Source organism: Lissotriton vulgaris, chromosome 11, assembly GCF_964263255.1.
Source record: "Lissotriton vulgaris chromosome 11, aLisVul1.2, whole genome shotgun sequence".
Classification (NCBI taxonomy): Eukaryota; Metazoa; Chordata; class Amphibia; order Caudata; family Salamandridae; genus Lissotriton; species Lissotriton vulgaris.
In genome coordinates this window covers 1066176367-1066203928 of record NC_141699.1, presented here as the reverse complement: position 1 = coordinate 1066203928, position 27562 = coordinate 1066176367, and the positions used below count along the sequence as shown (strand labels likewise).

The 27562-nt window shown below is 41.6% G+C and overlaps 1 protein-coding gene across 3 annotated transcripts in view; it reads right to left on the bottom strand.

Annotated features, from left to right (window-relative positions):
* CLCN2 (chloride voltage-gated channel 2) overlaps nucleotides 1-27562 on the bottom strand; it is a 532043-nt gene that overhangs the window by 114232 nt on the left and 390249 nt on the right. For all 3 annotated transcript variants that reach the window (XM_086944441.1, XM_086944443.1, XM_086944442.1), the window contains exon 13: nucleotides 9735-9804. In XM_086944441.1, the coding sequence (XP_086800567.1) occupies nucleotides 9735-9804 (70 nt within the window). The remainder of the gene's footprint in view (nucleotides 1-9734; nucleotides 9805-27562) is intronic.

The following is a 27562-nucleotide window of genomic DNA, read 5'->3' as shown; positions in this document are numbered from 1 at the left end:
ACTCGGGGTGACAAATGCAAAAACCACAGTTGATGGACAGAATGCAGAACAAAGGAGAAGCACACAAGACACAGAAATACTCCACATAAAGGCTGTGAGCAAGGCAAGGTCTATATCTTTACAATCACGAGGAGAGAAGAAACAAACAAATCTACAAAAATCTTTTATGAGCTACATATTGAACATGGCGGCTACAATAAGCACTGGTCGACTAACAAGTTATAGCAGGATTAATTCAAAGTATACATAGAGTGGTCCTTGTGATGACATGAAAGGAAGGATACAAGTTGGGACATTCTGAATCAAATCCATAGCCAGGCGATGTTCCCGCTCTTTGAGGGTCGAGGCAGAGGTCTTTCTTGGTCAGTTCAATTGAGGGGGGGGATTGATGAGGTCCAAATTTCCCAACAATCACACTGGCATATCTTGCTAAAATATATTATATTAGCAAGAGGGCATGAGGGGGGTAGTGGCCGTTGAAACAAGAGTAGTGCAGATTGTTAGGGTAACTTAAAAGACAATACAACATTTCATGGAACGCAAAATTTTGTTGCAGTGCGCCACATGCACACTTTTACACCAGAGTGCAAGAGTGTTTGTGTGTGAGTCTAGCATGGTTTTTGTACTGGAAGGCTTCCCGTCCCTATAAAATACTACGCCTAGACAAGTTTTAAAACGTTTCCTACTTTGTATGTGTGCTGTACAGTGCAGCGCAAATGGAAAGTCGGAAAAGGAAGGAGACAGGAAATCATTTCTCCTTTTAACGGCTGCTTTCAAAAGTTACTTTCTTACGCAAAACCCGGTCTCCGGTTTTTGGTATATAGGGTTTTGCGTCAAAAATCAAGCGGCAAACGACATGTAAAGCCCCCTTAAACGCCAAGTGCTACTTTGCGTTACTTTTAAGGCAATTTCGATCACAAAACAAATTTTGTGCTGGAAACTAAATGATTAAAAAAGAAATTTTGTGCAGGTTTAGGTCACTTTTGTGATAGTAGTACAGGGCAAAATGTTGGTAAATCTGCCCCAATATGTTGTGAATAATCAGAAGTTTAAGAACTTCAAAACAGAGTATGGCTGTGTGCGTACGTTTCAGTCTGTGAGTGAATGGTAAAAATATTAGGTGAAATCGGACAACCACTTCACCATACCCGACTGAAAGCACCTGTACCCAACTATTTGCTAGAGAATCCATTTATTAGTGGGGTGCAACACCCCTAACACTCCCCTTGAAGCTGCGCCCCTGGTTAGAGGTTGCCCTGTCTCTCCGGATCCACTTGCTTACGAAGTAGAAAACAGTGGGTTGAAGGAAAACCAAATTAATTATCTGTTTACCCAGAAGGCTCTGTGTAACTTTACACTATTTGTACAGTTAAATTGAGCTGTGCTGCCCAAAAGCATCACCTGCTGGCACAACCTTTTGATCCGGATTCACCAGATCTGCAGACACAGAGGCTCTGGGGCGAACCAGGAGGATGGATTGGTTGCAGGAAGGTGCAGGAGGACGGGTTGTCTGCAGGAAGGTGCAGGAGGACCGGTTGTCTGCAGAAAATTGCAGGACGACGGGTAGTCTGAAGGAAGTTGCACAAGGACGGGTTGTCTGAAGGAAGTTGCACGAGGACGGGTTGTCTGCTGGTAGGTGCAGGAGGACGGGTTGTCTGCTGGTAGGTGCAGGAGGACGTATTTTCCTAAGGAAGTTGCAGTAGGATGGGTTGTCTGCTGGTAGGTGTAGGAGGACGGGTTGTCTGCAGGAAGGTGCAGGAGGACGTATTGTCTGCAGGAAGGTGCAGGAGGACGTATTGTCTGCAGGAAGGTGCAGGAGAACGGGTTGTCTGCAGGAAGGTGTAGGAGGACGGGTTGTCTGAAGGAAGTTGCAGGAGGACGAGTTGTCTGCTGGTAGGTGCAGGAGGACGTATTGTCCGAAGGAAGTTGCAGGAGGACGGGTTGTCTGCTGGTAGGTGTAGGAGGATGTTTTGTCTGAAGGAAGTTGCAGGAGGATGGGTTGTCTGCTGGTAGGTGTAGGAGGACGGGTTGTCTGCAGGAAGGTGCAGGAGAACGGGTTGTCTGCAGGAAGGTGCAGGAGCAGGAGGACAGGTTGTCTGCAGGAAGGTACAGGAGGGCGGGTTGTCTAAAGGAAGTTGCAGGAGGACGGGTCGTCTGCAGGAAGGTGCAGGAGAACAGGTTGTTTGCAGGAAGTTGCAGGAGGATGCGTTGTCTGCAGGGAGTTGGAGGAGGACGATTTGTCTGCAGGAAGGTCTGGAGCATGGAGTGTCTGCAGGAAGGTGTGGGATCATGAGCGCTCCAGAGGGAGGTGCATTGGGTTGGTGTCTGGGGAGTCAGTGAAAAGACAAAGGACCCGAATGTATGAAAGGATTTTGTGGTAGCAACGCCTGCAATTTGTATAATCCCTTGCCTTGCGGCGGGAAAAGATTACGACGACATTCATTGTCCAGTATTGCACATATTGTTCGAAACCTTTAATTTGAAAAGCATTCAGCTGGTTGAAAAATTAATTAGTTTGAATGGAACGTCTTAAACTTTCCTCATTACCTCACTCGTTTCCTCACAGCTCTCGTCTCTTCACCCCACTTTTCTCTCACAATATCCTCGCCTCCTCACAGATCTCTTTCCCTCTCCTTACCAGTCACAGGGTCACATTTTACTTCCGGTTCCTCAAGCTTTTATTTTGAAACTGTTCAATGTAAAACTCTCCAGCCCCTGATGTTCTAAATATGAGATGCATGAAGGGTTCAAATGAATGGACACACCTCTGCATTGCAAGATCTCACACTCTTTCTAGGACAATTCTCACTTGCAGCTTCATATGAATAATAACACTGTGGCCTGAGAAGGTTAATTCTGGGTTCCAATTCCAGCATGGAGGCGCCTGTGAACAAGTAGTTGTGCTCTGGAAACGTCTTCAAAATCGCTTTCAGCGGATGCAAATATTTGTTTACAAATCTCATCAGCAACAGGTTTATCTACATTATTGTATACATTGCTCTAATAATGTTAGCCATAATTGTTTTGTTTGGAAATCAGTTAAAATTTTGAAATGGTTTATCTCTTTTGATTTCCATAATGTTATCCACAATTATTTTGTTGTTATAAATTCTGTATCAATTTATTTCATTTGTACGTCTGTTTAAGTCTATATATTATATTTTAAATGTATTCTGTCACTTTTCTATTTATTACCAAAAATAACATAAATATATATATCAGATCTTTTTATATAAAAAAATCAATAAAATAATATTTTTGAGTAATAGTTTTTCTGGTCACATATTGTTAATGTTTAGTATAGATCCACTTTGTATTTGTTTCCTAAAAGTTTATTTACAAATAATATTTTTTACCCAGATTTAGGAAACTTACTCAGTGGTATCAGCTTTTTCTACAAATATTCCTAACGCTTCCCTTCACATCCAAAGTAATATTCTTCACAAAAAAGCAATATTAATGATTATTCCAAAAGAGGAGATTTGAGTATGAGTAGAGGGGAGAAAACATCTCGTCTCTCATGACCAACACCTCATTTTTTTTCCACAGAAACTTAATTATTAATGAAAGTACCAAAAATAAGATAAACCTGACCAGGCATTATGGCAAAATGTACCTCAACAGAGAACAACTTACTGAGGAACATGTATTTGGATGTGAGGTCACCAAATAGATTGAGGCATCCACTTAATAGCAAAAACCTGTAGATTTCTGGCCTCCAGCAGTTTGTGTGAAATGTCTTTACATGTCTGTGTGTAAATACCTCTCAGAGAGACTTCCCCAGGCCCTGTGAGTAGTGTAGGATTGGATTCTTTTACCAACTTGAGCTGAGATGACAGACAGGCTGTAACCCGCACTTCTCCCATTACTTACCGTGAGAGAACATGCATTGGGTAAGGATGAATCCATTCTATCAGGGACTGCCAGGAGTAAATGTATATATTAGCAGATTCTGGAATGCCGTACCTCAAAAGATGGACACGCAAGAAATCCACAATTTAGATTTTAAAAGGCTTTCTAATACATTAAAGCTCATTCTAGTGTAGATTATATGAATAAGTGTTATTGTAGATATAAAAATTTTGGAGAAAATAATCCATGCGTCACATGGAAAAACATGGAAAATTGACAACCTATTACGTGGTAATCATCAAACCAAATCAATAAAGGAATCGGTCTTCTCTGCAATCCCTCACTCTAATCCCCTAGCTGTGTATATTAGCACCAAAAGTTGTGATTAAGAGTTTCCTAGTTGGCCTCAAACACTGATCTCTTTTGCTCATAGTTAATAGATGTTTTCTCAGTCACCAGCCTTGCTTGGACAAGCAAGGTCAATCTTGGCCATTGCTATAGCAAGTGATAATGGTGTCATGGTTAATGGTGTACTTTCAGCCAGCCCATGGTGGTGGATTATAATTTTGCCTGTGAGAAACCACTTGACTGTTAGAGAGGGTTATTCCAATATTAGAAGGTACATGCAATATACATAGAACAAATGGATGCACTTTCGTACCTTTCTAGATGGACCTTTGTGCATTAAGAATGAACTGCGGGATTACCAGAGAAGCAGCAATTTCCTATATCTACATAGCTTGATTATAGTGGATTTGGCACATATTGCATGATAAGAATGGTCACACCAAATTAATTATACTCCTGATGAAGGATGCTACTACTAAGTCGAAGACCCGAAACGTTGAGTAATATGCCTTATATGGGCGTAGGAATAATCTTTTCATTTTGGCTGTTTCGCTCTTGGAAGTGGAGAAGTTAAGGAGCAGATTATGAGAGTACTAACACTACCCACAGTACTGTAGCTATAAACCTACATGACTTATACAATATAATGGGGTTACATTGATGTAGCTTTGAAAATAACTTGCATGGACGGCAATAATACAGTGATTTAACTTTATGTTTAAAAAAAAAAATGAACAAAAAGTTATCTTTTTAACACAGTTATTAGTACTTCATGTTTGTTTATCAAGTCACTTTTGTTGCCAAGCAACCACTCCACTGGCGGCATTTGACTATCATATTAGAATTTAGAAATGGCAAATAATAAAAGTCCCCAAAGAGAGCCGGGTAGGATGCAAACAGGCCTCCTCTCACCTCTCAAAATGAAAAACACTTTCTTTTTCATAATGAAATCTGTGTTGAGACCACAGATGTCATCAGTTGTTGTATGACCACCATGTTCTTGTCTGACATGTTGAAGTGTTGCCCTATCAATGTTTCAGAACAAGGCACCCGTAGTTCTCGCCAATAACCACATGGACACAGACTTTGAGATAAATGACCATATGGCTCCCTGAGACCACTGAAGAACGTTTTCCAAATCAAGTGCAGCATTCCAGTCAACACTTAGTCAACCAATAGGATCAGGACTTAAGGAAAGACAATGGGGTGAGTCTGCCAAAGATGCTTAAACCTGACCAATGGAAAGAGCCATTATTCAGATCACATACTTTTAAAATAGGTAGGTACAAAAAAAAATTAATAATAACAGAAACAAAGTTATATAAGAAAAGTAAATTAGGGCTGCGGGCAAAAAGATTCACTAAACAAGCAACAGCTGGGCAGACACACATACATATTTGAAAAACAGTAAAGCAGGGAACACAGTGTAGTAAAGAGGACCAAACAGAGAAGACATTAGCATATTTCATGAATCACAGAGACAAAAACGTGTTCAGTATGTTAACAAGCGGGAGGTGGAGAGGTGGGTTATGAGGAAAAAGAGTAATGTGTGCTATAATTTATTTTTTAATGAGCAATCTACAACTTCAGCTCTGTGTGTTAGAAGGGCTTTACAAATGTTGGAAAACATTTCTATACAAAACAAAGTGACATAGTATTTAGAAAGACCGTGCCAGGGTATCCATTGAGGTGAGCACGTGTATGGAAATCAAGCATACATGACCAAGAACAAGGTCTTACATATATTGATGTGTTGTGCAGGGGTTATAACAAGAAATGTACATTAAGTGGAGGCCAGAGAAATGCATTCACCTTTGACAAATTTCCATTTAATTTCCATACAGATGTATTTAATGTATTTGTGAGGACTTACAATCAGTAATAAGTTAACAGGCCAATCAGAAAAAAACGATAATTTGGTCCTTCCTACAATCATCAGAAGAAAACCTGAATCCACAATTTATATTTGGACTCTTTACCTTATATTAGTAGACCATCATTCACACGTTATTAGTCACATTACTTATTTGTAATACAACTCAGGAATTAACAAATCGCATTCTGGTGCTATGGACTCGCCATTACACCATATGTTCCAATCTTTTATTTGTCATATCGAAGAAAGATCTTCCTCCTCTTTGTTTCGAGTTGTAACTTGAAACTGTAATTTGAAGGTTATATGCTATTACCTTGATGGTTTTCTATAGTAAGGTACAACTGCATCCTCCCCACTCCGCTGAGTGCCCTTACATTACGAAGGACTTGATATTGTATTTTACTGCTAGATTCAATGTACTACCCAGACCCTAATTTAATTATTAATACCAAACGTAACCTTCACTCCTCACTACTAAAACTAATTTGTGTTAAACAATTAACTCTAATCCTTCATTTAAATAAGCAAGAATAACATAAAGGATCTCTCATCGAAATACATAAATAATTTACATTGTAATTTAATTAAATCCTTAGCCTTTAGGTAAACTTACTTAGGGTCATTATTATCCATGACTTCTCTCTAATATTAGCCCCATTTCTCCCTACTGTGATATTATTGTAATTTAAATGTAACTTTAATCTAAAAAAAAAAAACACCAACCTAAACCCTTTACTCAGAATAAAATTAAATAAATAACTTCAACCAGCATAATTTTAGGTTTTATTAAAAAAATGTAAATTTGATAATAAATATTTATGTGTTTTAAACTCAACCCTAAATTTATTTACATTAAAATAAATCCGAGTAAAATGAAAAGCCTTTGCAAAGTCCGAAAATCAAACCAAAAACATAACATCTTTATAATAAAAATACATCTTTTTTTTAATTCAATACACATCTATCTCTCTCAGCATCAAATAGCTCGAAAAAATTATTTTTCTAACAAAATATGAAAAATTCTTTGTGTATATTACATACACGCAATTAAATGAAATATTTAATCATTCCTCAAATAAACATAACTGTATTAAATTAAATACCATGATATTGAACAGCTCTAATTTACATTACAATAAATTCATACTCACAAGCGTAACTTTATTGTATTTGGAGTCAGTGAAATTAATATGAATTATTAACCATACCCTATTTTTTTTAAATAAGTTAGCTCACCTTCATTTTACTTATCATGTCTACTGGACAATATACAGCGACTGATGATGCAATGAACTTCACGTAGCTCCTCTGCGACGCAGAGCCATCAGTGTAGGGGGGAAAAACGTTCTGAGTTTGCAGACTGGACCAATATTACCATACCCTGAAGAAGGCTCGTGCACTGATACAGGCTTTAGGCTCTTGGCGGCCCTGGGCAGGGAGCATAGGTAGAGGCCCCTGGAAAAGGGGGTCCGGGTGGGGCGGAGCCCCCCGGAGCTCAGGAAGGTACCAGCGGGCCAGCAGTGGGTTGGGAAAAAAAGAAGCCAATCATGAACCAGGAGGAACGCAGGCACGGAGGCCAGTGAAAAGGGGGGGGGGGGGTCAGGGTGTTTGGAAGTGGGACAGAGCCAGAGGATTATTATATTAAGGATATATATTGGCATGGTGGCCCCTGGGGTTTGGTGGCCCTGTGCAGGTGCACAACTTGCACATGCCTAAGGCCGCCCCTGACTGACATTTCTTCTGACTGCACAGATTTGAACCCTTATCAAGTTCTCTTAGTGAAGGACTATTCAGCCCGTTAAATGCAAATTGCACGTGCTCGGAGTCTACACTTGCTAATAACGACTCTTCGTTAACACTAAGCACATAACAGCAAAATAATTTAATAATATGCAGGAGACGGGTGCAAATACCATTTCTAGGTTTCAATGGTTTACTTTTTTGATAATCTTGCATTAAGTCAGGAAATACCAACGTAAATGATTTCACTGGGGAGATTGTCTGTCTCTTTTTGCTCCTGGTTGCAGATTACTTCATGAATGTTAAACAAAGATGAACGTGCAAACGTCTGGGTACCAGCAGCACTCAGAAAAGGAACTAAAACCTCATAAACTTACCAATCTGTGCATGCACGTGCAAATCAGTGTCAATCAGAACTACAAAGACTGCGCACGTGCCTCTGGCTTCAGGAGTGCACGTGGTTTTAGATCAATACACAGTACGATAAATCAGTAAGACTACACATTTTGCAGGATGTAATGGTGGAAAAGAGAGATGGTATAACAGTCAACTCGGTAATTACAATAAAAATGCATAGTTAGCGGTGAGATACTCTACAAAAAGTAAAGGGATAGTGACTGTTACCATATTTAAACAAGCATTTCCAATGCAATAGATCTCACATTTATGAGAGTTTCAGCTATTGGCATTGTAAATGACAATGCCTTTTATTTATGTGTTGTTTTTAAAACAGATAAATGAAAGACAATGTCATTTACAATGCCAATAGCTTAAACTCTTGAAAATTCAAGACCTATTGCATTGCAAATGTGTGCTATAACATTTTTAAAAAGCATTAGGAGAGAGTGTATCCCGCCTGCTGTTGCAGGAAGGACACAGCTAGTTCAGAAAATAGTGTTCAGAGGTTGTAATTAAAGCTTACCGAGTAACAACACATGAAACAGGGGGTATCGCCATGGGAGGTTACAAAATGAGAGGAGGTGGTACTAAGGAGGGCCTACTAAGCCTTTTGACCAGTGAACAGCCACAGTTTATATTGAACAAAGACACAACCCAATAAAAAATGTGGGTGCAGTGTGGGCGGAGCTTCAAGCCCCTACCTCAATTCAGCATGCCTTGCAGAGCAGAGCATGTGCTGCCCAGGCTTGACAAAAGAAAGACTGCTGTAAAACAAAGGGGGCTACGATAGCAGCAAATCGATGCTGACAAAGAGTCAGGGTACCAGATACTTGGTCATGTAAAATAATTGTATACTTATGAAAGGGTTTTTATTAGTGATTCCATAATGTCTCTGGCTCTACTTATTCCAAGGTCTAACACTATACAATACCACGGACAACAGGTTAACAGTGGACCAAAGTCATGTGATGATTCTTGCTGCACTTTAATCGGTCCTCATAAATGTCACTTACATGACCTCAGTGATTTTGGCAAAATTAAGTCAGTGCAATCCCATGACAGTCAGTCTCAATGAGTACTTAATTTGTAAAAAAAAAAGATAAGTGCCAGGGTCCTCATCAGGAGGTCACTTCCGCCTGCACTACCCATTGCCCCCACCATGCTGCCAACTACAGACACAACACAACTACTAACTATAACACTCCTACAGTTTTGACAAATCTGTCTATTACAGGCCCCCAAAAGTTATAAGAATGGCTTTGGCAGCAGGTATTATTCATTTTTAAAGCATATTGAATTAATAAACAACTGTTGGTGTGCTCGTCTCTAAATTAGACAAGCAGTGCCGCCAAGTGGCAGATTGTCATAAGTGCCAGTGTTGTCAATTAAGTGTTGGTGCCGAGCACCGGAAACCACTGTCTCAAATTAAGTACTGGTCTCAGGTGCCACAGTGAGTGCATAACGAGGCTCAATGCTAATATAGCAGGTGCAAACTTAGTTTAAAGAATTTCAAACTTACCAATGACAAAGACAGGCATGAAGGCGCCACAGGGCACAGGGATGGTGGTCACCAGGGCGGACATCCAGAACTAGAGGAGGAAGAAAAAGAGTTAGGAATTGGAGGTGGGGAGAGACAATGAGAGAGCCACACTGGCGAGGAAGAAGGACAGAAATCAGTGCGACAAGTCTTGTAGATAAATAGTAAAAGAGATATCCAACAGAGATAGGTAGATAGATAGACACGGACAGACAAGTAGATCGATAGACAGCCACAGATGGGCCAAAGTGAGAGCAAGGAGAGGATAAAACATAAGCACAAAATCAGAAAGAGGGACGACAACAAACGAAGAGTTAACCACACAAAAGGAGATCAAAGGAGTTGGGAATGATGATGGAACAAGAGAATCATAGGCCAGGTGGCGAGGACAACAGAAAGAGATAGGGTAAGGGAAAGGGAAATGTTAAAAACAGAGTGAAATAGAAAGGGGGTAGGAAAAGAAAGGAATAAGAGAAAAGAACAGGGAATAAGCATAAAAAGGTCACAAGATAAAATGAATGATAATGTAAAGCAAGTATCAGTAAAGTGGAAATGGGAAAACAATGAACGAAAATAACGGTTATAAACTTTCATTTCTTTGTAAAAAAAATGATATTAAAAAGCTTTCATCAATTGCGATGACAACAATAAGTCAACATTTTCCACCTCCTCTCATATCCACTACAAGGATATTTAGGGCTCTCGGTAAAGTGACATTTTGCTGCCACCTCCCCAGGAATGGCAAAACAATTGTTCCTTGAGGAAGAAATCCCTGCAGCCTCGGCAGGACACATTCAAGATGGCTGCCTACAATTGCCTTGCCCTAGAACCTGAAATAAAATCCAGGAAGTGCAAAACCAATGCAGATCAACACCCTTTGACGCTAGAGGGGGCAATGGAAGTAACTTCACATGTACTATCCCAGGGAGAACTATGGACATTTAACTCTAAAGCTACTACATTCAAGGGAGGCAAATCATATTACAACTTGGGACTCATAACTACTATGTCATACGTCATGTCGACCGCCACAAAAGGATCACATCCAGTGCTTCATTTGTAAAATATAAAGTACCAGTACTCTGACCAGGAGGCCAATGCAGCTTGCACCACCCATCGCCCCTGTCATCGCTGCCAAAACAACTACTAACCATCTCTCTTGCATGTAAATGCAACAGTTCAGATTATTCCAGATCCCCAAAGCTAAAGGAATGGCTGGGGAGGCAGGTATTAGGATTTTTTAATGTATATTGTTTCCTAAACAACTGTTATACTGCTCATCTCTAAATTACATGAGCAGCGCCACCATGTGGCAGACTGCCCTAAGTGTGGTTTTGAAAATTAGGTGCCGGTGCTCAGCACCGGTAAGAACCGGCTCAAATTAAGCATTGATCACATCACCACCACTCTAAAGAAGCAGAAATCATCAGATTAGTACCACATTGCTTGAGAGATCTTCTGGTCGGTGCAGGGGAGACCAATCAGATTTACACAAGTGTTCTGCATTCGCAAAGTAAATGCAAAAGAAAATGCAAAGTCTCAATTCCCAATGCACATTACAATTTACAACTGCCTTCGTAAATGACAATGCACACAGTGAAACACCTAAGTCCTAAAGGGGAGGCGTGGGGGGGGGGTAAGTTACATTCACCCTTCTTGTGACTTGCAAGGTAATTCGCAGATGTTCTGCAACAACTAAAGCATGGAATTATTTCCAACTTCCAGGGGCAGGCAGCGACCATTTGCAAAGTGTAGGCTGCTAGTATATGACAGGTTACACCCCACAGGTGCAAATAGCTGGCATAGCCTGTACTGCTGACAGGTCCCCCAAGTGTCCTATACACAGGGCCACTGGAATTATGCGGCAGGGGAGGGTCAAATTATGTGTCAGGGTTGGGTAAATTGTGCAGCAAGAAAAGCCAAAATTGATGCGGCATCATACGCCACATTTAGTGATACTATTATTTCATTATTTAGTCATTTTTGTATCTTCTTCACAGTGTCTCAGCATTGGTTGCACCTCATTTGTACCAGTTCAAAGCCCAAATACCGTAATAAGCGACAGAAAAGTGACCAGTCAATCTTTGCTAAGGACCTTCTGCATCACAGTAATTTTTTTAACAGTTTAAACTAGGATAAACTTTTTGGAGGTGAAAATCTGCAGATTCTGCATCAGATGATGGATTAAGTCAGCCGCGGCCTGTGCAGATTAGAGCGGTGGGGCCCGGTAAGAGCAGTGGGGCGGTGGGGCTCTGTTTGGGGGGAATTTTCACAGACAATGTCGAAGAAAAAAATAAATAAATAAATACATTTCCCTTGGTATCGTCTGTCGAAATCCCTCCTCCCCCACTGGACCCACTGCACTGGCTGCGGCTGAAAAATTTATAATTATGCAAAAATCGCAGCAGCTGCACAATCGCATAATAACAGTGGTTCTCTCTATACACAATGCGGCGCTTTTTAAGGCACTATGATTCCTGCCCCATTAACAGCAGCAGTGTTCATGCCGGCTTCCGGCTGTCATACATCATGGTGGGCATGTGCTCATGACGGCCCGGAGCCACCCGAACTCCGCCCACTAATTAATTTGCCCGCACAGGCGGGGAATTAACAGTGCGTGGGAGGAGCGACAACGTTTGGACGGCTCCCGGCCGTCATGAGCACACGCCCACCGTGACTCATGACGGCCGGGAGCCTTCATGAGCACCGAAAAGGTTAGGGCCTGAGTAAGGCTTAGAGGGCATTTATGGAACCCGATTTAAGGTGCTTGAATATCAGTGGCAGAGCTAGGGCTTTTGACGCCTGAGGGGAAACATCAATTTGCAACCGCCCAGTGACGGTTAGAGCTGGGGGTGGGGGAGTGCTGGCGGATGACCATGCAGAGTGAGGGTGGAAGAGTGCAGGCGACAACGAGCTAGGGGCATTGAGCTGTGCCAAAGGCCGGGAGGTAGAATACACAAAAAAATCAAACAAGAGTTCAGTCACGGCCGGTAAGGTATGGAGCTGGGTTTGAATTTAAAAAAATCACTTGCTGATCTCACTGCGTCTCTCCCACGTAGAGTGAGTCTCTTCTGGGAAGCACCCAGGCTCACCTGAGCCAATCACAACGCTGCAGGTCTGAGCGCCGTGGTTCAGCGCTCAGCCAGGGAATGGGCAGCTGGGCATGTTCTCCACGCAGGCTGTAGTACAGCCTGCACGGAGAACATACGAAGTCCACATGACTGTTTGGCCGGCCTGAAAGGGCTGGTCAAACATTGCTGCACACTTTACAGAGTGCACAACCACTCCTCCTCCACGACGTCAGGGGAGCCAAGCCCTGCCCTAGCCTGACGACACGAAAAATATAATGATAATAACTTCAGTTATCATTTTCTTTTTTCGTTTACAGTGCTCCGTGAGCAGTGAGGCGACGCTCCTCCACCTTAGCGGAGAAGCCGCCACCGCAAAATGTACCTTGTGCTCGTGGCTCGCTGCAGATGGTGAACCACACCTGAATATAAGTGAAGCCGCTTTTATTGTTGATTGAAAACTACTGGATATATAAGGAACTTTGGAGTGCCAGCCCCCAGTAACATAACCGCTCCCCCCCCTTCCAGCCTCCCAGGGAAACACCTGATACCCGGTCCGGGCAGTCTTGCCCCGCTATCACCCTTCAATGGTGCCCCTCATCGTCACTTAGACCGTCTCTCATGTGTATTTAATTTCTCTTATAGTGTTATTCATCCCAATTATGTAGGGCAGGGTGTCGGAGTGCGTTACATCACACACATTATATAGAGACAATGACTCATATTAACGTGAAAGTCAGTTTATAGGAAATGCTACTTAAGATAATGGGTGCTACATGGTGTAATCATCCTTTTATCTATTATTCAGTCTTTCACCATTCATTCTGTCCTTTCATCTATGTTCCTATTTATAGCCAAACATATTCAACCATTTGCAAACCTATCCACCAAATATCCTTCTATCCATCATTACTCATCCATCCCTCCATCCACCCTTTCAGTCATCCATCCATTATTCATCTATCCACCCTTTCACCCCATCCATCCGTACAGTCATCCATCCACTATTTCACCCATCCATCTATTCACACATCCATCCAGCCATTTACCCTTTCACCCATCCAGCCATTCATCATTCACTTACTCATCCATCCACCCAGTCACTTATCCTTCCACCCTTTCAGTCATTCATCCTCCCTTTCTCTCTCCATCCCCCTTTCACTTATCCATCCATCCATCCATCCATCATCCACCAATCCATCTACTCACCCATTCATTTATTCCATCCATTGATCCTATTACTCATCCATCCTTTCACTCATCCATCTATCCATTCTCTCATCCATCCACCCTTTCACTTCTTCACTCATCTATTCATCCTTTTGTCCATCTACCCCTTTCACTCATCCATCCATACATTCACCATTTCACTTATCAATTCAATCCATCCATCTTTTCACTCATCTATCCACCCATTCACTCGCCCATCATCTAAGCTTTCACTCATCCATCCATCCTTTCATACACCCATCCACGCTTTTACCCATCCATCTACCCATCCACCCATACATCCATCTATTTACCTTTTCCCTCATCCATACTTTCACTCATCCATCCATCCTTTCTTTTATCTATCCATTCACCCTTTCATTCATCTATTCATCCTTTCAGTCATCCATCCAGCCATTCACACATTCCTTCACTTATTTACTCACCCACCTTTTCACATTATGAGCTGAGCCTTTGTCTACAGAGGTGCAGACAGAAGAGGCCCATCAAGAACTTCGCCCTCATTATAGTTCCTAAAGCAAGGGGTGGGGTGGGGTGGGGGAAAGTTCACTATGCCCCTGCACATAGGCAGTCTGAAAACGTAGATGTCATGAGTCACACATGATGCACAGTGCCAGGATGTGAGGTGACTGTGACATGGTGTTGTTTCCAGGGCTTGAAGTGGTGAAAAAACTGGAGGGTCTCTTCAAAGGGGGTGTTTGATGTAATTAAGGGCGTAGTTTAAATCACTTAGGCTAAAAATCAGCGCTAGCGTAGTGTTCCGCCCGACTGGTATTATCATCATCATCATCATCATGGTTTTATTGTTTGATTAATTAAAATCTTTACAGTGTTTACAGATAATAAAAACAATACTGCAACAAGTTTTAAAATACGAGTTAAAGAATGTCGTAAAGTCTGAAAATTGTCTATCAATAGTCTTTACGGTTGTCATGGTCCCCGGACAAAGCGTGTTAAGTCCGTTGGTTTCAGTTTAGTCGTTATATGTTCCTTAAGTCTGCTCCTTTTCTAGTATCTGCTTTGTTGACATGAATTTGATTCTCCGACATGAGAGTATGGGGGAGCCACCGCTTAGCCACCTTATGACGGCCTGTCTGCATGTGCGGATTTTCAGTGTGTTGAAGTTTGCACGCAGATATCTTCTTCTTAAGGCTTGCAGCGCAGGACATACACATAGTATGTGTTGCACTGTTTCGTTCTTATATCCGCATAGTCTGCAGTTTGCACTTTCTGTTTTTCGTTTCCAGGAAGGCGTTAGGTCTTTTGTAAAATGCTGGTATTATGTTGTTTCTGTCATTGCATCCAGATATATAATACAGCAAGTATCATTACACCAACAAAAACCAGGACTATTGGCTTTGTCAATGGTTGTTAGTTGCTTAAAATAAAAAAAAGGCAGCAACCATGGCTTAGTTGGATATAATATTGAAAATACTTCAGTTAAAAAATTATGAGACAGTGAAACAACGATAACCCGTTCTTTTTAACTCATTTTACAGGCTTTTTTTTATAAACTGTTTTCTTACGTTGCTAAAGTTGCAGCATTAGCGTTTTGCCTTTTATTTTACAGAACGCCCTGCTGTACACCGAGGCATGAGGAGGCCGCCACATGATTTACCAGCCCAGACTGCCCCATTGACATTCTGTATGTGGCAATCATCAGCCCCATACAGAATGACAATGGGCGGGGAGGGGCTGCTCTTTTGCTCAAGGAGGAGCACGAGGCGCCCCTTCAGGAAGGTGAGGCCTCTCACATGGGAGCAGTGCTGCTCCCTGTGATGGTCAAAATTACGGACAAAAGGCGTCCGTAAAAAGTTTCTTCACGGACAACGGACGTGAGGTGCAAATTACGGACTGTCTGTGAAATTTACGGACGGTTGGTCACCCTATTGTGTACCATATGGTAAGAATTCAAGACGAAAAAACTATTGAAATTCACTGAAAAAACCATAGGTTATAGACCATATATAGTTAGTTATTAGCATTTACAAAACCTTATTTTACTCACACAAAACCATTGAAATTCGCATATATAGTTAGTTGCACTAACTATATATCGCGCACCCGCAATCCACTGCTGATGATGTCACATATTACATCATTCATGACATGGTCAGTGACATCACTGATCACATCACTGATGATATCATTCATGTGATAATACGATGAACCTCTTCAGACTCTAATATAACCTTAGATACACTCAGTGTAAACAGACACTCACAGACCGTCACTCATCCATGGAGTTACTCACACACCTAGTCAGTCATGCAAAGAATCAATCACACTTCCATTTCCTCAACTATACAGTTATACACACCTTACTTATTCAAACATATACTAACACATATTTACTCTCTTATACAATCCCTGATACAAGTTCACAATGATCCATACAGCCACTCACACATTCACTGGCTCTTATGCACAGTTATTTATATATGTCAACTCTCACATGTACTGTGTTTTACATATGTACTTACTTTGACATGTAGCACTGAGATATCCATTCACTCACCAATACACTCATGCACACAGTCAACCGCCAATACAGCTGTTTCCACATGCACTTTTGAACCCATACATCTAGTGAATCAACTGCTCACACATCTATGCACAGAGTCATACACCTCCCAGCCACCCACACACACACTCAGTCTCCCATACAAATACTTGGGCAACCAATCAATAACCCATATAGTTACTCATATAGCTACTGATCAACACATGCAGCAGTTTACAGAACAACAGACATAATGATGCACAAATTAAGACAGTTTAGTCACTAACCCATGCACTCAGTGAGACACATTTAATCATTCACTCATACAGTCAGTCATGCACCTACTAAATCCTTCATCCAGACACTTATACATCCACTCATTCTTCAATATGTAAGACATATATTAACTTTACAGAAACATACAGTCACTGGATGTTGTCATCAGTGATGTCATTTGAGATGTCATCAGTGATGTCATCAGTGATGTCACTGACCATGTCATGAATGATGTAATATGTGACATCATCAGCAGTGGATTGCGGGTGCGCTATATAGAGTTAGTGCAACTAACTATATATGCGAATTTCAATGGTTTTGTGTGAGTAAAATAAGGTTTAGTAAATGCTAATTCCTAACTATATATGGTCTATAACCTATGGTTTTTTCAGTGAAATATATATATATATATATATATATATATGAAAAAAGCAGTCCCTGTTCCGTCAATGATCGGCGGAACACAGTAGGTTTAGACCTCCAATAGCCCCACAGAATGCAGCGAAAATCAAGCCAAGAAACCAATCAAGCCTCAAGTGAGTTGCAGAATGGCGATTTATTCGATAAGAGATGACGCGTTTCACTCCACTAGGGAGCTTGTTCACATAGCGCGCTCAGAGCCATTTTAGACACATATATAGTGAAAATAAAGGTGGGACAATACAAAAAAGTGTACACACCCTCTTTGCATTATATAGTAGAAATAGTAAAAAGACTGAATATATTGCAAGTGCAAGAAAATGAGGAAAAACAGACTGCTATTCACAAGAACAATGCATAATTCATGTGTGAAAATGTGATCAAAAAATAACCAAGGATAAAAATAAACACTGGATGTAAAATTCATTAATCAATGATATAATCAAATAAATGTTGAATATTTCATTTAAGAGGTAGACAAAACCCAGAAATTTCCTTTCAACAAAATACCGGCATAGTGCCTGTTTAAATAGAAAAGATCAAAAGGTATTCACCAAAATTCATTGAAAAACAGCACAGCTTATATTGTGACATAGTGTCTATTTCATAGTAGAGCAATGATCACATTGTGAAATTCAAACTGAGATAACTTGTCTGTCTAGTAAAAATGATCTAACATGGAGATGTGGTGAAAAATAACGTGTTGAAAAAGCATAATAGACGAACAGTATTGTAATGTACTTAATCCATAAAATTGAAAAAATCTAAATCTAAAGAAAGCACACAGCGAGAAAATATAGTAAATGAGAGATAATCTTAATACCAACTAATATAAACTACTATAACAATAGTATAATAGAACACTCTATTCCCGAGTCATACTATATATATATATATAACTCCAACTCCTCGGATGTGCTTTTTGTTGCGTGAAGAACAGCATGCCACGTTTCCACGGCCTTGATCACTTTAATGGGGAAGGTATTACCTAAGTATTGTTAGGTAGGTGTGTGTATGTATATATTTTCATATATATATATATATAAATATATATATTATATATATATATATATATAATATATATTATATATATCCATATCTATATATCTCTCTCTCTATATATATATATACACACACACACACACCTACCTAACTATACTTGGGTAATACCTTCCCCATTATAGTGCTCACCTATTAATGCTTACTGTCACAATAATTTGGTAGGGGATACGCTAGGTAAGATATTTTTGTAGCATAATCTAGAGAACTCGATATTCAGAAAGTGTACCATACCAGAATGCCCAGGACAGTCAAAATAAATGCCCCTCCTGCTGTGAGTTTGATAATGGCTTGGACAAGGAAGCAATGCCTGTTCCCAGGCCTGAGTGACTAGACAGTCTAGCAGACAGATGGTCACACTTCAGGCCCTGCTTGGCACGCATAACTATGTTTTAAATAATTATGGTTTGAAAATTATGGACTTAAACAAACTCCAAGACTATGCCCACTTGGGCAGAATTCAGTGGTCCTATAAATGACACTATATTGGTATCCAATCAGCATATTTGTCACAATTGCATAAGGCGGTATGCTCATACTTATAATTGAAGTTTGACATGCTTATTTAGAGATTAATGGATATTTACAAACGCAAATGGTGCAATGTTTGTTGTAAGCACTCCAATGCCTTATGTCATGTTATATAAGCGATATTTATATACTTTGGCTTATATTTGACACTTACCAAACCAAAAAGGATTGAGGAGGTTTCCAATTCCAAAATTTCCCCCACACTTTGCACTTTTGGTGTTTATGTGATAGTCCTATTTCTATGACGAGTGTATAGACAATGTAAAAGGACTATGTTTTAGAATCCACAGCAAACGTGAGCAAGCCGTGAGGTGAAACGCGTTGTTTGTTTTTGCTGCCAATAAATCTCCACAGCACAGCAAACTCTTGGTGTGTCGTCTACGTATTTTCTGGAAAAGAAAACGTGTGGTGAAATATATTGGGCTTCCGGGGCTCCTGGGACGACCCACTCGAGAGCGGGTACTAGCCTGTACCGGAAATCTGGGCTTGTCAAATTATCTTCGCTGGTCCGCTCATCTACTCAAAGCTAACCCCAACGTACGTCTGACATTAGCGGCACCAACGAGAACGGAGCCGCGCCTGGTCATTGAACTAAAAATACTCGGCAATTTCCAACATTGGGAAGACGGAGTGAGGGGCAAAGGATTGTGGTCCTCGTAGTTCCACGCCGCTGGAAGTTCCTGCGCGGAAAAAGGGTCACCGACCGCGGACTGCCTACACGTGAGTGTGTCTTTGGTGCGGGTGGAAACGGGACTGCGGTCCTGTGACGCTCGCACTATTGGGCACTTCCTTGCGGGGGTAAGACTGTGGCGGTGTTCTAGGAGTACGTGCAGCGAAGGAAGGTGGGCTGACACGGGACACGGGACATTTTTGAGTAGAGATAGAGGCTGATTATACAAAGGAGGAGGCGTCCTCTAAAATCAGCGGGAGTTTGCTTAACTACACAAGTGTGGAATAACAAATATGGCAGCAATGGATTCGAAACGCAAGGCGGCAGCGGACAAGCTGTTCTTTATGCAAGGTGGCAAAATGGATGATACGAAAACGCAAGCAGTGAACATGAGTAAAGAGGTTCAATTGCAAACATTACTTTCAAAATTAGAGAAACTGAATAAAAAAGAACTTGGTAAATGGTGGGAGGCAGAATCTTTGGGACGGTACATTGATGCAGGAAGAGTACCGCAAGGTTTAAGAATCTTCACAGTTCCCACCTTCGAGGACCCGGACCCAGATATGCTGGATGACTGGTCGAACAACTCGGTGGCGTGTTCCACAACAATGATGCGTATTTTGGTTAAATATGCACTCAAAGATCGGAAAAAACTGTTGGAACAGATTGAGGCACTGATTGCGGAAATTATTCCTATAATGGGCAAGGAGGCGTTTGATGCATACGCGAAGAATTTAGAAGCAAAGATGGAAAAACTGGAGGAAGAAATAACAGCCAAAAAGAAACGCAAATTCCTAAGGGACTATAAAGATTACCAGGCGGGACGCACTCTCACCTTTCACCGAAGATACGATCACTTGTATGACAAATCCAAAAAGTCCAATAATGCTTCACCAACAGCACAAGCTGAACCAGTAGAAAGCGATGTTTCAGATGGAAGTCTGCAGGACCTCACTACTGCAGGTCTTAACCAGAATGCTGTGGATGATCAGGAGGAAATAAGGAAGCGTTTTTTATTGCAGTTCCAAGTAATAAATCAGGGACGGACAGATCAACAACAGGACCAAGGAAACCAAAAAGGACGAGGGAAAGGGATTCGAGGAAGACCGAAAGGAACAAAAAAGCAAAAATCAGGCAACAACGCCGCAAAACAGCCCATGGGAATGGAAACAAGGGGCAGCAAGACGCAACTATGACGGTAATGAATTTATCTAATAGACCGTTAACTGTACATGAGCATGAGGTTCACTCTCTAGGACTATCGTTTTGCCCCAGTAATAATTTAGACTATGCACAAACTAGAATTGACCTGTTTTATTTCGCAAGGAAACAAACTAAAAAAGTGGTTTGAAACACATCCCCACCAAGCCCCCACCGAGGGTGGAAAACAGTCCTGGGAGTAATTTGGATTTGAATGACATTGAACTTATGGAAATCATTTCTTCTGGCACTGTTGACAGTAGTGATTTTTTGTATGATAATGATGTTAACATTTATGAGAATCCGGGGAGTAATTTTAAAGTAAAATCTAAGTTTATCCCCCAAATTGCATGCGATGCAGTGGAAGTGTTTGAAAAGGGTGTTTTGCAAGACCTGAAAAAACTGAGATATGATCGTATGCCTAATAGAAAAAAGAATCTGTCTTCTGAACAGTACAATGCAATTGCTAGCCTCAAAGAAGATGAGAACATAGTTATTCGCTATGCGGATAAGGGGGGCAATGTGGTTGTTCTTGACAAAAGTAACTATTTGGCAGAAGGGCACAGACAGCTGGAAGATAAAAGTTGTTATGCATTAAGTTCATTTGCTGATTTCAGAGAAACCAAGGTTTTATTTGAAAATATGCTGTATGACTTTAAAGAAAAAGGTCTGCTAACCTGGGATGAATATGTATTTCTAAAATGTGATCATCCTAGAATCCCTATTCTATACCTTCTCCCTAAAGTGCATAAAAATTCCACTAATCCACCAGGGAGACCGATTGTATCGTCAATTGGTTCACTGCTCGAAAAGACATCTCAATACATTGATTATTATCTGAGACCCTTTGTAACAGCCTTACCCACGTACCTCAAAGATACAACGCGCTTTTTGAAAAGCATTGAGGGCATCATCTGGGAGCCGACTTACATCCTGGTTACCCTGGATGTAAATAGCCTGTACACATGCATAAAACACAGTATAGGCATACAAGCAGTGGAACACTTCTTAAAATCGAGATCCATTGCATACTTGGAACATTCCAAAATGTTGCTTAAACTCATCGAATTTTGTCTACACCACAACTTTTTTATCTTTGATGAGTTGATGTACCGACAGTCACAGGGCACGGCGATGGGCACCTGCTTCGCCCCCAGTTATGCCAACCTCTTCATGGGTTGGTGGGAGGAGCAGGTGTCCAGCGAGGTCGCCAATTTTAACACCAATGTTTTCCTGTGGCTGAGGTACATCGACGACATCTTCGTGATCTGGGATGGCACGGAAGAATCCGTGAAAAGATTTGTGTGTGAGCTGAATAACAATGCTATCAACCTCAGATTCACTGAACATATACATAAATCCAAGATAGAATTCCTAGACATCAATGTTGAGATCCAAGGGACTGCAATAGTGACCAGTCTCTATAGGAAAATGACAGCAGGCAACAGCCTACTAAATGCCAGGAGTGCTCACCCCAGAAACCTCGTAGATAGCATCCCCTATGGGGAATTGCTACGTGCCAAGCGCAATTGCAGCACTAAGGAAGCTTTTGAAAAGGAACAGGAGGTCATGATCAAACGCTTCAAAGACCGTGGGTATAATCAGAAAACTATACAGGGAGCGGTGAAAAGGGTGAACACCAAAGAAAGGAAAGATCTGTTAGACACCAATAAGACCAAGGATACGGAGTCTAACATTAGATTCATCACTACCTTCTCAGGCCAAGCTAGAGATGTGAAACAGATTCTCATGAAACACTGGCATGTGCTTCTGACAGATCAACATCTAAAATCGCACCTAAACCCCAATCCACAGGTTACATACAGAAAAGGCAAATCTTTGAGAGACGAGCTCAGCCCTAACTCAGTAACTAGCACTAAAAAACCGATGGATACACCTGGGTTTAAATGTTGTAAATCATGCAAAGCTTGTCGCAACAGCTTTAACTGCAAATAGGTGACTGTCCCAAGCACTGGCAGGGTGTTCTCAATACAGAAGAATGTAAACTGTAATACAATGTACTGTGTATACCTACTTATCTGCCCATGCGATAAGTGGTATATAGGAAGCACCACGCTTAAAGCAAAGGAAAGAGTGCTGCAGCACCTAAGGGCAATTAAAAACCACAATATACAATACCCTGTAGCCAGGCATTTTTTCGAATACCACCTCCAAAATGAAAATTTGCTTAGAATGGTAGTGCTAGACAAGATCGATCTAGGGATACGTGGTGGGGATAGGACTAGGAGTCTTAGAAAGATGGAATCGAGATATATTATTGACTTTGAAACCACCTTTCCTCGGGGTCTTAATAATCATGAGGAACTTTCTGTACACCTTGAATATTGAGAGAGAAATGTAAATATGAATTAGCCTGAACATGAATTTATAGATGAATACTCAGCTGCTGAACGTAAGTCGTCTCTTTTAAAATAATTTTTTCATGTTTTAATTCACAGAATATGTTTGTATGATGTTGGAAATTGGAACCCTAACTCACAGAAGTGTCAGGTATAACCAGTAAATCTATGTGACAAGGAGAAAATACCTTTCTTTTGGAGGATTGAAACAGAATAATGAATAGTCTGGAGAAAGATAATTATGAACACAGTTACTTTGGATTTATTGCTAGTATATGCATAAAAGTAAAAAAAAACTACGGACTTAGCCCACTGGGGCGAGATAATGCAACCACACATGGAGACAGATATGCAAGACACTCTGAATGATGTATTACAAGGGAAAGTCCGCAAAGATCTAACTATGGACTCGGATCTTCTAAATGTGTTGTAAACATATGCATATAACTAACAAGACTTTTTGGCTTTGCCCACTTGGGCTTGATTCGATAACTATGTTTTAAATAATTATGGTTTGAAAATTATGGACTTAAACAAACTCCAAGACTATGCCCACTTGGGCAGAATTTCAGTGGTCCTATAAATGACACTATATTGGTATCCAATCAGCATATTTGTCACAATTGCATAAGGCGGTATGCTCATGCTTATAATTGAAGTTTGACATGCTTATTTAGAGATTAATGGATATTTACAAACGCAAATGGTGCAATGTTTGTTGTAAGCACTCCAATGCCTTATCATGTCATGTTATATAAGCGATATTTATATACTTTGGCTTATATTTGACACTTACCAAACCAAAAAGGATTGATGAGGTTTCCAATCCCAAAATGTCCCCCACACTTTGCACTTTGGGTGTTTATGTGATAGTCCTATTTCTATGACGAGTGTATAGACAATGTAAAAGGACTACGTTTTAGAATCCACAGCAAACGTGAGCAAGCCGTGAGGTGAAACGCGTTGTTTGTTTTTGCTGCCAATAAATCTCCACAGCACAGCAAACTCTTGGTGTGTTGTCTACGTATTTTCTGGAAAAGAAAACGTGTGGTGAAATATATATATATATATATATATATATATATATATATATATATATATATACACACACACACACACCTACCTAACTATACTTAGGTAATACCTTCCCCATTATAGTGCTCACCTATTAATGCTTACTGTCACAATAATTTGGTAGGGGATACGCTAGGTAAGATATTTTTGTAGCATAATCTAGAGAACTCTATATTCAGAAAGTGTACCATACCAGAATGCCCAGGACAGTCAAAATAAATGCCCCTCCTGCTGTGAGTTTGATAATGGCTTGGACAAGGAAGCAATGCCTGTTCCCAGGCCTGAGTGACTAGACAGTCTAGCAGACAGATGGTCACACTTCAGGCCCTGCTTGGCACGCAGGCACGTGCGTGTCATTATTTCACGGTGACTGGGCACATTGGGCTCGCTGTCCCAACTGTTAACAGACTAAAACGAGAATATGGCCACTGTGAGCGGCTGTGGAATGCACGCAATAGGCGGGATTTCATACTGAAATCAAGTCCTGACAACAACCACAGGCTGACAGTGGGAAACTAAGACGACCAAAACAGTGGGTGAGGCCCTGGTAGCCCCAAACATAGTTATATTCCTATCTCTTACCTATGACCAACAGTGCATCACATCTCTATATCGAACACATACAAAGTGGCGGCTCGCAAGGAACGCTGTGGGTGGGGAGCCAGGCAGGGGGGCTGGGTGGTGGGGTAGTGGAGCCAGACATACGACGGCGGATTATTTATTTACCTTCACCTTTGCTATTGTATGTCGGACTTCACTACCCCCCCCCACCCAGCCCTGACCCCGCCCCGCCTCCCTGCCCCACAGCATTACCTTTGCAAGCCACCACTGCACATTCACAACATAATATACCCATCATTATGAGGACTGTCAATCGACCATGATGAAGAGTGCAATTACTATTCTAACTCCAGGTGCGCGTTGATAGTAGGGTAGGTTATAAAGCGGACTGAGGCAATTCTAACTGTGCTTTTACTTTGTTGATCTACTTTCTCGAAAGTACCTAAACACACTACGGGGAAGGCTCCTCACAAAGATAGTGTTTGTCTGGTTCTGACAGGGTTAACCCACACTATGAGGGTCGAGCAATCCTCACAGCGCGGAATTGGGACAGACAGTTGAGTAAACAGATTGTAATCATACAGATGAAAAAGAGCACGCAATAAACAATTAAACTGAGTTAAACGGATAAAACTGGCCTCTATAGAAAGAAACATCCCTGTCTGCACAAGCAAAGACCAACAGACTTATTTACAAAGGTAGTCTGGAATACATACAGTCGCACTCATATAGTACGCTTTGTTACGTACTCTTAAATGCCTTAGTTAACTGACCCCAAAACATCCAAAAATGGTAATATTCATATCTAGTTAGGACTGTGGTCTCTTTTCACTTTTACTAAAAGAGTTGATCTTTACAGGGCTGATTCACAAAGTATGTGAGAGTGTGTAAAAGAATCCTCCTGGTATGTGACTGTGTGTAAAAGAATCCTCCTGGTATGTGCGAGTGTGTAAAAGAGTCCTCCTGGTATGTGACTGTGTGTAAAAGAGTCCTCCTGGTATGTGAGAGTGTGTAAAAGAGTCCTCCTGGTATGTGAGAGTGTGTAAAAGGGTCCTCCTGGTATGTGAGAGTGTGTAAAAGAGTCCTCCTGGTATGTGAGAGTGTGTAAAAGAGTCCTCCTGGTATGTGACTGTGTGTAAAAGAGTCCTCCTGGTATGTGAGAGTGTGTAAAAGGGTCCTCCTGGTATGTGAGTGTGTAAAAGGGTCCTCCTGGTATGTGACTGTGTGTAAAAGAATCCTCCTGGTATGTGACTGTGTGTAAAAGAGTCCTCCTGGTATGTGAGAGTGTGTAAAAGGGTCCTCCTGGTATGTGAGAGTGTGTAAAAGGGTCCTCCTGGTATGTGAGAGTGTGTAAAAGAATCCTCCTGGTATGTGAGAGTGTGTAAAAGAGTCCTCCTGGTATGTGACTGTGTGCAAAAGAGTCCTCCTGGTATGTGAGAGTGTGTAAAAGAGTCCTCCTGGTATGCGAGTGTGTAAAAGGGTCCTCCTGGTATGTGAGAGTGTGTAAAAGGGTCCTCCTGGTATGTGAGAGTGTGTAAAAGAGTCCTTCTGGTATGCGACTGCGTGTAAAAGAGTTCTCCTGGTATGTGAAACTGTGTAAAAGAGTCCTCCTGGTATGTGAGAGTGTGTAATATGTGAGAGTGGGTAAAAGAGTCTTCCTGGAGTTGTATTTCACAAACTCAGAAATGCATTTGTGACTAGGCCTTTGAAAGTTTCGATGGCAATGGAAAGTCTGGTCGGATTCCTATACATTTGCTTTCAGTTCTTGGGTGAATCCGGCGCTCGCAGGCCTCCTCTGGTGTGCCTCGCACCTTGTTCTAAGGCGCATCACCAAGCTTCCGCTGTCAAACATATGTCCAAGTACAAATCCTACCCAAAAATATATAGTTCAACCAAAGTTTTAGTATTTGGGACACGTGTCCCTAATGCAGTGGTCAGAAACCTCTAGGGTACTGGTTTAATTAAAACACTTTTCTGGACCTGCAAACAGAGCGTCTGATGAGATTTCGATTTAATGTAAAGAAAGAGTGAGCTCGGTGACGTCACATGGCTTGGCACGCCACCTCCATCGACCACAACGCCATCACATCTCATTACCTCCGCCCGCAGGGCGTGAAATGCGTCCAGGCTGCAGACATTAAATCACACGTTCGCTACAGCTAATTGCAGCGGCAGCCGATAATTCAGATTAAACATTGTTTTTGTGCTCGGGACAGATGTAGCAGTGATGCTCGTGCAGAGTGAAGGCGCGCGAGGCCCGGAACGGATGCATATCCATCAGGGGCCGAGGAGGTACCGCGAGGAGACAGGGGAACAGCTCAGCGGAAAATCGGGAAACGGCCGCGAGACAGGAGGCCGCGCGCATCAGGATCATGCGGGGCGCGAGCCAGGTGGGGGGTGGCGCGCGGCCGGGGGCGCGAGGCCCGGTCCCGGCAGGTGCAGGCGGCAGCAGGCAGGTGTCGCCTCGGATTCCCGCCAAAACCGTTTCCCGGTGCCTGTCTCCGCGGCTTAGACACGCAGCTCGGCTTGGGACGGTGCGCTGAGCCGGGGAGTGAGGGGGGACAGGGAAGGAGCGTGACTGCAGACGTAAACAACAGGCATTGGCAAAGCCAAGGAGCCCAGCATCCGCTGCTGACCTCTGTGCTTTGCCAATGTTGGTCTACTCTCCTGTCATTGGATTTCCAAAACGATATTGATCGGGAAAGTGCTGTGTCCCGTCAATCTAAATAAAATAAATAAATAATTAAAAAGAAAAGCAAAATAATAAAAATTGCTCTAAAAAAGTACCCACTTCTATAGTTCTCGCTGGCACTGAAGGGATCTACTTTGTGTATTTGCACACTGTGAAAGGGAAGAAT